Source organism: Cricetulus griseus, chromosome 2 (genome assembly GCF_003668045.3).
Source record: "Cricetulus griseus strain 17A/GY chromosome 2, alternate assembly CriGri-PICRH-1.0, whole genome shotgun sequence".
NCBI lineage: Eukaryota > Metazoa > Chordata > Mammalia > Rodentia > Cricetidae > Cricetulus > Cricetulus griseus.
In genome coordinates this window covers 41,713,414-41,726,520 of record NC_048595.1, presented here as the reverse complement: position 1 = coordinate 41,726,520, position 13,107 = coordinate 41,713,414, and the positions used below count along the sequence as shown (strand labels likewise).

At 42.9% G+C, this 13,107-nt stretch overlaps 1 protein-coding gene across 1 annotated transcript in view; it reads right to left on the bottom strand.

Moving 5' to 3' along the window:
- Scp2 (sterol carrier protein 2) overlaps positions 1 to 11,967 on the bottom strand; it is a 75,541-nt gene extending 63,574 nt beyond the window's left edge. Inside the window, exons 1-2 of the mRNA XM_027402413.2 lie at positions 11,778 to 11,967; positions 3,784 to 3,841 (exon numbers count right to left, since the gene is read on the bottom strand). Coding sequence (XP_027258214.1) covers positions 3,784 to 3,841; positions 11,778 to 11,846 — 127 coding nt within the window. The 5' untranslated portion in view covers positions 11,847 to 11,967. The remainder of the gene's footprint in view (positions 1 to 3,783; positions 3,842 to 11,777) is intronic.
- Between the last annotated feature and the right edge of the window lie 1,140 nt (positions 11,968 to 13,107).

Genomic DNA, 13,107 nt, shown 5'->3' with positions numbered 1-13,107 from the left:
AATATACTAAATCCTAAGACTATCCGCATGCAGCCCCTGCTTGCCTATAACTTACTATGTAGCTAAAGCTGACCTTGAACTTCTAATCCTCCTGCCTTTACCTCCCAGTGCTGGGATCACAGGTGGGGACCACCATGTCCATTTCATATGGCATGGGAATGCTGAACTCAGAGCATTATAGAATCTAAACAAGTACCCTAGCATCTGAGCTACATTCTAGTGCATCACCAAAAAGCCTTGGAGCTGCTTTTCCATTTACTATTTAGTTTTTTTGGTTTTGTTTTGTTTTGTTTTGTTTTGGGGGATGTGGTTCGAGGCAGAGTTTCTCTGTGACTTTGGAGGCTATCCTGGAACTAGCTCTTTCAGACCAGGCTGGTCTAGAATTCAGAGATCCGCCTGCCTCTGCCTCCTGAGTGCTGGGATTAAAGATGTGTGCCACCACCACCCAGCTTATTTGGGTTTTTAATTGTTGTAATCAGAGTTGTTTTAAATAGAGCAAGGGCTGGCTTGTGTTACAGGGTATTTTTGATCACATTGTGAACCCTGAGATTGTGTTAATTACTGGAAAAACCTGTTTCTAGTTGTAGTGTGGCTCAGCCCTAGCACACACCTTTAATCCAAAGAGCTTTCTGCTTAAATAGGTCAAGAGGCTGACCAAGCAACCAGTCGACAGGAAGTGAACATAGGATTATTAAGAAAAAAGCCATAGAGAGTAAGAGAGAGTCGGGAGGATGGCGAGACACACAGGAAGTAGAAGGGAGGGACATTCAGTTTAAGGAGTTGTTTGAGATGGTATAGGAAGGAGAGGCTTCTGGGACATCATCTGAGGAGGAAAGTCAGCTGGGTGCTTTCTCTGCCTCTCTGAGCTAGCAGGCTTTCATCCCAGCATCTGGCTCCTGAGTCTTTACTGGTAAAATCAAACAATTGAGATTTTGTAAAACAAAACAACAAGACCAAACAAACAGACAAAAAAACAATAACAACAACAACAACAACAAAAAAAAGGCCTGTAAACCACTTCATAGCCCAGTCTGGCAATGAACTCATGGCAATCCTGCCTCAGCCTCCCAAATACTGGGATTACATGTATGTGCCACCACACACAGCTCTTAAATCTCCATAACGGCAAGGTCCTTGTCTCTTTCATCTCCATGGCTCCATCACACATCTGGAGGGCAAAGTGGAAAAGAATGTCATTGCTGGAGACAGTTGGGGACATTAAGAACTGACATGCCTGATGGGCACAGTTGTGCATGCCTTTGATCCCAGTCCTTGGGAGTCAGAGGCAGCGGGAGCTCTGTGAATTCAAGGTCAGCCTGGTCTATATAGTCAAAGGTACAATAATAGAGACCCTGTCTCAAAAAAACTAAACAAAACCCAATGTGCCCATTTCATAAAGCTAGGATCCGATGACCATCCATCCTGTCTGCCAAACAAGAAAAGGAGCCTTGGGAGCTAGGGTATAGCCAGCAGGTCCCAGGCCCTGGGTTTGATGCCCAGTATCCCATAAACTAGGTGTGGCTGTATATTCCTATAATTCCAGAATGCAGGGAAGTGGAGGCAAGAGAACCAAAAGTTCAGGCCCATCCTAAGCTACACAGTAAGTGTGAGGCCAACCTCGGATACATAAAACAAAACACACAAAAAAGAACAGTATCAGATCCTGTCAGTGGAACTCCAAATGTAAATAATTTGTCAAGAGTCTTAAAAATGTTCATATTCATTATTCTGATTACTGGACTGCTAGAATCTATCCTCAAAAATAACCGAAAATGAGAACAAATATGTGTTTATCAATATGTTCATTTAAATTAACTTGAAATATCAAGAACTTAGGAACTTAAGTCTCCATAAACAATATAGCATAAATATGGTAAAATGCTGTATAAAAATTAAAATTTCTGGCCGGGCGTTGGTGGCGCATGCCTTTAATCCCAGCACTTGGGAGGCAGAGGCTGGCGGATCTCTGTGAGTTCAAGGCCAGCCTGGTCTCCAGAGTGAGTGCCAGGATAGGCTCCAAAGCTAGACAGAGAAACCCTGTCTCGAAAAACCAAAAAAAGAAAAAAAAATTAAAATTTCCTAGATAATTATAAATAACACATGAAATACCTCATAATAAAATTAGTTTCAGTAATTAGAATAGAAAGCTGGGAAGTGGCGGTACGTGCCTTTAATCCCAGCACTCTGGAGGCAGAGCCAGGTGATCTCTACAGAGATCCACCTGTAGGCCAGCCTGGTCTACAGAGTGAGTTCCAGGACAAACACAGAGAAAGCCTATCTCAAAAACAACAACAACAACAACAACAATAAAAACACAAACAAAAAAACACAAACAACAATAACAAAACCCACCAGAAAACAGATTAAAGCATCTCCCATTTCAGAGAAAGGCAGAAAACACTAGTCAAAAGAAAACTGTTTATCAAAACAGAAGACAAATATTAAAGAAATGGTGTCTGCCCCAAGAACCCACAGCAAGCAATTAATCAAATCTCTAATGACACAGCCATTTAGGGAATAACCACAGAAACTCCTTTGGGACTGCCTAGCAGTAAGTTAACAGGAACTAGGAGAGACTCCCTAGAAGGATAGTGTCTAGCAACTTCTCAAGGAATGGAGGGGCTCCTGAGATCTCCAAGTATGAGATACAGGTGTTCCCAGTACTCTGCCAAATCAACTGGAACTTAAGCTTACGTCTCCCCAACCACTCCTTACCTTTCCTACCACTTCTTAAGTTGACATTTACTTATTTGTTTCAACCATGCAAAGAGTTCCAATTTTTCCCTTTTTGAGAAAAAGAAAGCAAATGATGTGTAGCAAATATGTCTCTGCTGGAACTCAGAGCCATAGTTCAGGCAGCTGAAGAGAATGGCCCCAAAGGCTCAAGAATTTGAATGTTTGGTTCCCAGTTAGTGGACTGTTTAGGAAGGATTTGGAGATACGACCATGTTGGAGAAGGTGTGTCACAGGGGTGAGCTCTGAGGTTTCAAAAGCCCAGTTAGCTCTCTTCCTGCCTGCTGCCTGTACTCCAAAGCCTGCCTGTCTGCTGCCATGCTCCCCACTGTGATGGTGATGGACTCAACCCTCTGAAACTGTAAGCAAGTCCCCAATTAAATGTTTTCCTTTATAAATTGCCTTGGTCACAGTGTCTCTTCATAGCAAGAGAACAGTGACCAAGACAACAACCCTACTTTCCTTTCCCCAGCTGCCTTTACCACCTGTCCTAGCTGCCTTCTGTTGCTGAGCCAAAACATTCTGACCAAAAGCAACTAAGGGAAGGGCAGGGTTGATTTGGCTTTTACTTCATTTCACAGCCTATCACTGAGGGAAATCAGGACAAGCACTCAAAGGCAGGAACCATGAAGAACCACTGCTGGCTGGCTGACTGGCTGGCTGGCTCCCTTTCTGTCTTGTTCACAAGCCTTCCTACATCCATTAATAGTCAGACATGCCCACAGGCCACTCAGACCTGGGCAATCCTTCAGTTGCAACTCCTTTTGCAAGTGACTCTAGTTTGTGTCACATTGACACAATTAAAGTTAGTTAAAGTTAAAGTAGGACACCATCTCAACACACAGTTTAATAACATATGAAAGTATACAACACTGTCTGCTCTAGCTACGTATGTCCTTCCCTTCTCTTTCCACTACACCCATGGACAAGTTCCACGGGAGGTCCTCCCCATGACTGTGTTTCTTTTTGTGCTTGCAAGGCTGCCCCACTCATGGAATAAGACAGACCACACAATAAGCTATTCAATCTCCAAAAATATTTTTCTATTACCTGCTTCCTTTGCCAAATCAGGATAATCTCTTGAATTTTCACCTCCAGGCTTCATGAACTAGAATACAAAAGAGGATGATAAATAGAAACATGTACAGAGGGTTTGGTTTTGTTTTACAACAGTATCACAGAAATTCATTCAGTTATTCATTCAAACAAAAACACCGTACTGGGCTAAGGATATGACTAAGTGGGTAGAGTAACCAGGCTTGGTAGCCAAGGCCTGTAATCCCAGCAGGAAGCTTGCTATACAGCAAGTTCTGGGTCAGCCTGGGATTTATGACATCATCCCAAGAAAAAAGGGGGTGGGGGGACAAATGAAATGCTGCCTGTGCAAATCTGACAATCTACGTTCAAGCCTCAGAACCCACTGTGTAAGGAGAGATCTGAGTCCCAAAAATCATTCTTCACACAGTATACATGCATCATATGGTTTTCTCTCTCTCTCTTTCTCTCTCTCTCTCTCTCTCCCTCCCTCTCCCTCACACACATACTCTCTCTCTCTCTCTCTCTCTCTCTCTCTCTCTCTCTCTCTCTCTCTCTCTCACACACACACACACACACACACACACACACACACACACACTACAGAGCTACTCTGAACACAAAAATCCAATCTTTACCCTCAGGGAGCTTCCAATCTAATACAGAATAGGCAATAACACTAGTATTGTAAGTATAGAGTAATTGACAAAGACCAGTTTAGGAAACAAAATAAGAAAGCCTTTGCAGGGAACCATTTATTTTCAATTATTTATTTTGTGTGCACAGTCAGAGGACAACTTGGAAGAAGTGGTTTTCTCCTCCACCATACAAATTCAGGTAGGGAATCTAACTCAGGTCAACAGGAGTGGTGGGGGCACCCACTGAGCCATCACACAGGCCCCACACTTAGGTTTTTTCTGTTGATATCTGATTTATCAAGAGACAGAGTCATATCTGATACTTGCTCATATCTTCAGTTTAATCTTCGGCTCTACATTGTTTTGATTGAAGTCTATGAAATAAATCTCATCTGACACAGATATACAACTAGAAAAATATTTAAATATTCTTTTTTCCATGTCTGTGTGCACTGTGAATATGCATACAAGTGCACACATATACAAGGTTGATATTGAGAGTCATCCTCCTGTGGTTGCCCACCTATTCATTGCGGCAGAATCAATGAAACCCAGAACTTTCAACCTGGAAAATCTTGGAGGCAAGCTTGCTCTGGGGAATCTCGTCTCTGCACTCCAATGCTGGAATTAACAGGTTGGCCATATACCTGGCATTTACATGGGTTCTAGCAATCCAGATTTGCCAGTGACAAGCATTTTAACCACTGAGTCTTCTCTCCAGCACTATTCTTTCTTTTTACTGCTTTCTTCAAATGGTGCTAGGGATTAAACTCAAAGCCTGGCCAGGGATGGTGACACATATCTTTGATCCCAGCTTTAGAAACAGAGAGGCAGGCAGATTCCTGTGAGTTCTAGGCCAGTCAAGTCTATATAGCAAATTTCAGGCTAGCAAAGGCTATAACAGTGAAGCCCTGTCTCAAAAACAAAAAAGCCAAACAAACAAAAAACAACAGACAGGGCCTTGATGTGTGCTGGGCAAGTATCCTGCCATTGAGTTACAACCCCTGCCATGGATATTTCTTTTTAACACTAAGTAAAACTTAATAGGTAGAAATTATTTGGGGGGGAGTGATGGGGAATGTCCTTCTGTGTATATGTTTATCTTATTGATTGTTGAATAAAGTACTGTTTGGCCGATGAGGCAGAAAGTCAGGTGGGCGGAACTCGGGTGGCCTGGTGGAAAGCGCCCACATGATGGCAGGGCTCAGGTGGCTTTGGCGGAAAGACTTACTGTTACAGGGATGGTTTTCGAGACAGGGTTTCTCTGCGGCTTTGGAGGATGTCCTGGAACTAGCTCTTGTAGACCAGGCTGGTCTCGAACTCACAGAAATCTGCCTGCTTCTGTCTCCCAAGTGCTGGGACTAAAGGCATGCACCACCACCGTGCAGTAGTAGAAATTATTTAATGTGGAAATTGGAATTGGAATTGTAACGTGGAAACTGTATATATGTTTCTGTTATTGGTTGATGAATAAAACACTGATTGGGCAGTAGCCAGGAAGGAAGTATGGGAGGGGCTACCAGAGGAGGAGAATGCTGGGAAGAGAATGCAGAGAGAGGTTGCCAGGAGATGCCATGTAGCTGAGGACCCTTCTCCAGTAAGACAAGACCACGTGGAAATACTTAGATTAATAGAAATGAGTTAATCGGGGTTCACTTAAAAAAAAGAAATGAGTTAATAATTAAGAGAGAGCTAGCCAATAAGAAGCCTGAGCCATTAGCCAAACAGTTTAATAATTAATATAAGTCTCTGTGTGTTTATTTGGAGCCAAACAGCTGTGGGACCAGGCTGGAAAGAAACTCCAGCTACAGTAATGGGCAATTGAAACCATACCAGTGAACTCTTCATAATGTGTTGTAATAATATCTTGTACTCTGATCTAGGCATGGTGTTGAGTGCCTACAATCCCAGCAACTAGGAAGATTGAGGCAGAAGGATCACTTGAGCCCGAGAAGTTTGGGGCCAGCCTGAGCAAAATGGAGAGACCATTATCTCAACAAAAGGAAAGTGGAAGGGAAGAGTCTGTGAGATGGCTTGGTAGTAAAAGTTCTAGTTCAAAGGCCTGATATGAGTTCAATCCCCAGGTCTCACAGGGTGACAAGAGAGAACTGACTACACCCCAAACACACACACCCCCAAACACACACACACACACACACACACAATCAAATCTTTATTTATCCAATGAACAGATCCACAAACAATCAGTTACTTAACAAATGTGTCTTTTGGAACAAACATTATCCATTAATCATCTGCAAAATAGTGGCTCCAGGGCTGAGACTGTATCTCTGTTGGTAAAATGTTTGCTTAACATGTGTAATCTCTGGATTTGATCCCCAGCACTGCATGAACCAGGTATAGGGGTTGCGTGTGCAATCCTAGCACTCAGGAGGCAGAGGAAAGAGGATCAAGACTTGAAGACTCATCTACTGTAACATAGGGAGTTTGGAGGCCAACCTGGACTACATGAGATCCTGTCTCAAAGTAAAATAAAATGAAAAAATTAATAATTCTAGCTAAGTGTGGTGGCACATATCTTCAGCCCCAGCACTCAGGAGCAGAAGCAGGCAAATCTCTGTGAGTTTAAGGCCAGCCTGATCTACACAATCAGTTATAGGACAGCCAGGGCCATGTAGAGTGACCCTCTCTCAAAACCAAACAAACAAAATAGTAATTCTGTAAGACATACATTTCTTCTAAATTTGATTATTATATAATTTCCCAACATCACCACTCACCTCATAATATTTATTTGTCCAGCAGATACAGGATTCCTGATTTTTCTCCTAGGAACTTGAAATTTTATCATTGGTAATAATTACGACTAGATAACTGTTTCCTTTTATTTGCAGTTTTTAAGAAAACCAATAGGTTCACTAATGTCCAACAAAGATTTGCTTTCAAGATATAAATAAATTATTTGGACTCAATAGTAATGGACTTTAATCAATTAAAACCACTATCATGTTTAAAGGTCAAATGGCTGGGCTGGGGAAGTAGCTGATAAAATGCTTGCCTTCTGTATGAGAATGTACTTAAAAACCCCCAGTGTGGTCACCTATTTATGGTTCCATCCCTAGGGTAAGCAGAGACAGACAGATGACAGGCCCTCACTGGACAGTCACCTACCTACCTAGTCAGAGACAAGGGAGAAGCTCCACCACAAAAGAACAAGGTAGACAGAACCTCTAGACTCTCTCACCTATGCACACACACACAAAGTACAAATTGTCCTAGCTTTGGCCACTGAGAGCTTTCTCAATTGGCACCTGGCTCTTGACATAACCCAAGGGGGTACTGATTTCTTCACAATTATGACAAAATTATGCAAACTTACCTTGATCTTTACCTTATCTAGATTTTGCAATTTCTCCAATCAACCAATTGTCTTAACAGAAAAAAGATATTTCAGGGGCTGGGGTTTGGGAGTCTGGGGGCCTGGGGGCCTGGGAGCCTGGAGGTATAACTCAACTGGTAGAGTATCTAACATGAAGCCCTGGGTTCCATTTCCAGGATCACATAAACAGGAATTGACAGCACACACCTTAATCTGGGTATTCAGGAGGTAAAGGCAGGAAGCCTAGAAGTTCAAAATCATCCCCACCTACATAGTGAGTCTGGGGCCTGAATGGGATAAATAAGACACTTTCTCTGGACGAAATAAAAGATATTTCAAGACTTTTTTTTTCTTTTTTTTAAAGACAGAGTTTCTCTGTGGCTTTAGAGGATGTCCTGGAACTAGCTCTTGTAGACCAGGCTGGTCTCGAACTCACAAAGATCCGCCTGCCTCTGCCTCCCGAGTGCTGGGACTAGGGGCATGCGCCACCACCGCCGGGCTAAAACCTCAGTCTTAACATCAAGAATACCACTGATTTCTAGGTATTTTTTTCTGATTTCTAGGTATTACTGTTTCTAGGTCTCTTTGAATTACAGAGCTAGGACTGTTTTTAAAAGATGAAAAATCTCAGATACTCACATTAATACTTCCCACTCAACTTTAGTATTTCAGTATGTTTTATCTGCTGGTTTGTTTGTGGGTTGGTTTTGTTTTGTTCTGTTTTTTTGAGACCGAGTCTCTTGTGTAGCTCAGGCTAGCTTCAAACTTCCTATCTTCGAAGCTTAGGATCTTGTTTCGGTGTTACAGCATTTTCCTAGCATGCCAAAGGCACTGGGTTTGATCCCCTAGAACAACAACTAATTTAAAAATAACAAAAAGTCTGCACAGGGTTGGCAAGATGGCTCAGCAAATAAAGGTGCTTGCCACATAAGCCAGGTGACCTGGGTTCCCACAACCCACAGTAAGATGGAAGGACAAAATCAACTCAATAAAGTTGTCATCTGAACATTCTCTCTCTCTCTCTCTCTCCCTCTCTCTCTCTCTCTCTCTCTCTCTCTCTCTCTCTCTCTCTTTCTCTCTCTCTCTCTCTCTCTCTCTCTCTCTCTCTCTCATACACACACACACACACACACACACACACACACACACACACACACACACACACACACACACACACATTAACTTTCTTTAAGTTTAAAGGAAGCTTTTTGAGCATGAGTAAAGCTTATTGCCTACTAAGTTTCACCTAAAGTCACCTAAAGCTGACTTTTCCCTGGAAACGTTTCAAACAATTCCCCAACCCATGACAGAAAGGTAGTGTATATTTGGGCATGTTTTCTAAGAACAAAGCTGGGAAAAACCACATCACATGGAGAATTTTTGTGGTAGTTGGGTTTTGTTTGGTTTTGAGATAATTCTGCTATCACCTGCAGAGTGTTAGGATTACAGGAGTGTGCTACCAGACAACTGGCTTCTACCTGCTTTTAGTCTTCTAAATATTTTCTGGTCTTATGGTTTCTGCCCCAAAGCACATTGTTACTCATTGATTTAATAAGATTTGGGGGAAAAAAACAAACAAACCAAGAGATGAGTTCATGTTTGCAATATTCCAAGCCTAACTAAAACTTCCAAATTATCCTTTTTTCTCTATTCTTTTTTGTTTATTTATATGGGTTTTTCAAAATCTGCCTTCAGTTTGTTAGTGTGTGTGTATGTGTATGTGTATGTCCACTCTCTTCATGTCTTGGTCGGAGAACTTAAGAGTCAGCACTCTCCTTGTAGTACATGAGGACCAAGGATCAAACAAGGTTGCCAAATCTGATGGTGAACTTTTACCCATGGACCATCTTGCTAGGCCTTGGTCTTAGTTTAAGATAAGGTCTTATACAACCCAGGCTGACCCTGACCTTTGATTCTCCTGTCTCCACCCACTGACTTCTGGAACTATGGTGTGCACCGCCATGTCTGGTTTATGCTAGACTGGGTTTGGAACCAGTGCTTCGTGCATATTTGACAAGCTCTCTACCAAGTGAGTTGGATCCCCAGCCCAATCTTGCTTTTTTTTCTCATCTTTGCTCATACATAACACATATAGCACCCATATTGAATATACGCTTAAAGGGTGAAACCATCTTTTTAGTCCTGTCTTCTTCGTCAAGGAATAGCAATGCCTTTTTCACCTCAGCCTCCCAAATGGAAAAATAAATAAGCATATCTTATTTTTTTAAGATATGAAAAAGAAATAAGATAAGCTTTTTTTTCAGAAAATGTGCTTTTTCTATACAGTCCATATAAACAGACATTAAACAACTAATGGAAAACTGTTTAAAGTGGAACATACAAAAAAAAAAAAAAGTAGAACATACTGGCAAGGTGTGGTGGGATACACCTGCAGTCCCAGCACTAGGGAAGTTTGAGTAGCTGGATCAGAAGTTAAAGTCAGACAAATCTATATAGTAAGATACTGTCTTTTTTTTTTTTAAGCTAGAAAAAAACTTTTGAAAGTTCTATTACCCACCTATATCAGAAGCTCCCCCTACAAGAAACCATGGGATGCTCTCTAAGCTTTATAAAATAGTAGTCAACTTTCCTATTTACATGTTTTGAATGAATTACATGCTACTAAGACAATATAAAATTTGCTAGGAATAGTGGTGAACTACTTTAATCACAGCATTCAGGAGGCAGAAGCAAGAGGATCTCCATGAGTTTGAGGCCAGCCTGGTCTACAGAGAAAGTTCTAATATAGTCAAAGCTACAGAGAAACCCTGTCTTGGGGAAGGGAAATAACACAAAAATTAAGCCTGTTTTTTTTTTCCCACAGAAAAAAAATTTTCTCAAGTAACTCTTTCACAAAGTATATCCATCTAATATGGATTGTCTTTGAACACCAGGGATTATCATTGTGGAGGATACAGCAGTGAATAATCGTGGTACCTGCCCTGTAGCAACACATTAGGAGAATATAGACTTCTAAACAAAAAATTTCAGTGTGTCAAAGTAAATTAGAGTTAGGTTCAAGTCTCTGTGAAAAAGCCAAGATAATGGAGGGTTTCCTAGAAGATAAGATCTGAGCCGTCCCTTTAAGAACACAAAGAAGCAGGCCCCCAACTCTTGAGAGGCAGAGGTAGATGGATCTCTGTGAGTTCGAGGTCAGCCTAGTCTACAGAGATAGTTTCAGGACGGCCAGGGCTACACAGAGAAACCCTGTCTCAAAAGAAAAAGAAAAAAAAAAAAAAACCCACAAAGAAGTTAACCAAGGGATGTCAGCTGGTGGAAGTGCCATTAGATGCAAAGCAGCAGAAGATTGAGAGAAGCTACAGGTAACTTGGCATTACTAGGTCACGGAAAGTAGTAGTCAAGGTATTGAGAGAAACTCTATAGAAACTTCGGGTCACCTTAGTACCAGAGAACCAGCAACATGGTCAGAGGATGGAGGAAACCTCCGTTGTTAAGTGTCACTTGTGCATACCCACAGCCACACCTGCTGCTATCTGAAAAGGGCACTTATAGCCACTACAGAGCTGGCGGCATTCACCATCTCCTCTTCTTTCTGAAGACAGCCCTGGCCTCTGTCCAAGCTCCAAATCTTTTTCTGTCGTTTTGGTTTGTTTTGTTTGGTGAAACAAGGTCTTGCTACATAATCGTCTATGACCTCGAACTCCTGGCTGCACCTCCGAAGGCTCACACCACACACAGATGTGAGCCACCCGGACAGCCTACCTCGGATTTAGAATCTAAGGAAATGTTAGGTCTGGGTTATCTTTGGGGTTCCTTCACAGGCTCAGCAGAAAGAAAAGGGAAACAGGAAGGAGAAGGAAAAATAGCCGAGGGAACAAACCCGAGACATTGCGACCCTAGGAGCAGCATCATAAACCCCCGAGTCGCCCCTCTGAAGCCCACGCGACTCTAGAAGGGATGGGACAGCAGTGCAGCCTGCGACCGTCCCCGGGCCACGCTTCCTGTCACCTCGGGGCTGCTGGGCATCACAGGGACTTGTCTCCCGCGCCGCGCCTCACAGCTCTGTTTACCTTGGTCATACCAACGCCGACCACGAACACCCGGCGCAGGGGCGGAGAAGTCAACGAGGCAGAAGGCATGACTCCGGCAGCGGACCAGGAGGAAAGCGCAAGGGGAACGGACGGTGTCCCACGAACTGAAGCCTGGCTGAGCCAGAGCGCTTTGAGGTCGGGGTTCCTAGCCCTAGGCGTCGGGGGCGGGGCCTCGGCGTCGGGGGCGGGGCCTGGTCATGGGGACGGGACAGGAGGCGGTGTAGTGCGTCTGCGCATGCGCAGCTGTTCTAGTGGCGAGGAGTTTTTCATCGGGCCATTCAACTGACCCATCCAGATCCAAACAAAGTTTCTCAAGCAAGAGGAAAAAATCCTGTAACCTGGCATCTGCACCACTCTGTGTTTGTTTCTGTGCTTCCGCCCTTTACAGCGAGAGGGGGAAGGCCATAGAGGAAAGTCAGAACTCTGAGGATTCTTTGGAGTGTTAGAAACGTTCTGTTATCTGTTGGAAAGGATAGTTTCAACAATCAGGGCGTGTGAGCTGCTGCAGCACGATGTACACTAATAAAGTCAGAATTCTACATGTAGATAACATGTTTTTAAAAATGAAGTCAGAGGGCCGGAGAGATGGCTCAGCAGTTAAGAGCACTGAACTTTCTTCCAGAGGTCCTGAGTTCAATTCCCAGCAATCACATGGTGGCTCACAACCACCTTGAATGAGATCTGGTGCTCTCTGCTGGTGTGCAGACATACTGTATACATAATAAATAAATAAAATCTTAAAAAAAAATGAAATCAGAGCCAGGCCCGTGGCTCACAGAGGCAGGCCGATCTCTAATAATTACAGTTCCATCGAGGCCATTCTAGTCTACAGAGCGAGTTCCAGGACAGCCAGAGTTACACAGTGAAACCCTGTCTAAAAAATAATACCAAATGCCATAGCAATGAGCTCCTGTAATCCAATCAGAAGCAGGTGAATTTTTAGGAAGCTCCAAAGACATTAGCACAACCGACCCCATGTTAGAGGTATCATGCTGACCTTAAAACCTAGCACACAGGTCTCAATATATGCCAAAGAGGTTATAAAAACCTAATCCATCAAAGACCTAGCCCATAGTTCCAGGATCCAGGAAAGTTCCTAAATGTGCTAACCTTGCCTTTTGGCTTCCATAGTTCTGCTTCTTGCTAACTAAAGTGTGTCAAACAGGATGCGGTTTTTGTGCATAAAGGACAAAGAACTGTGAGGATCAGGGCTGCATAATTTGGGCAAATTCCCTGTCTCAGGCCAGCAATACAGACTTTAAGACTGTCTTCTGATGTTCTCTGATGGACTTACCTTCACACAAAAATT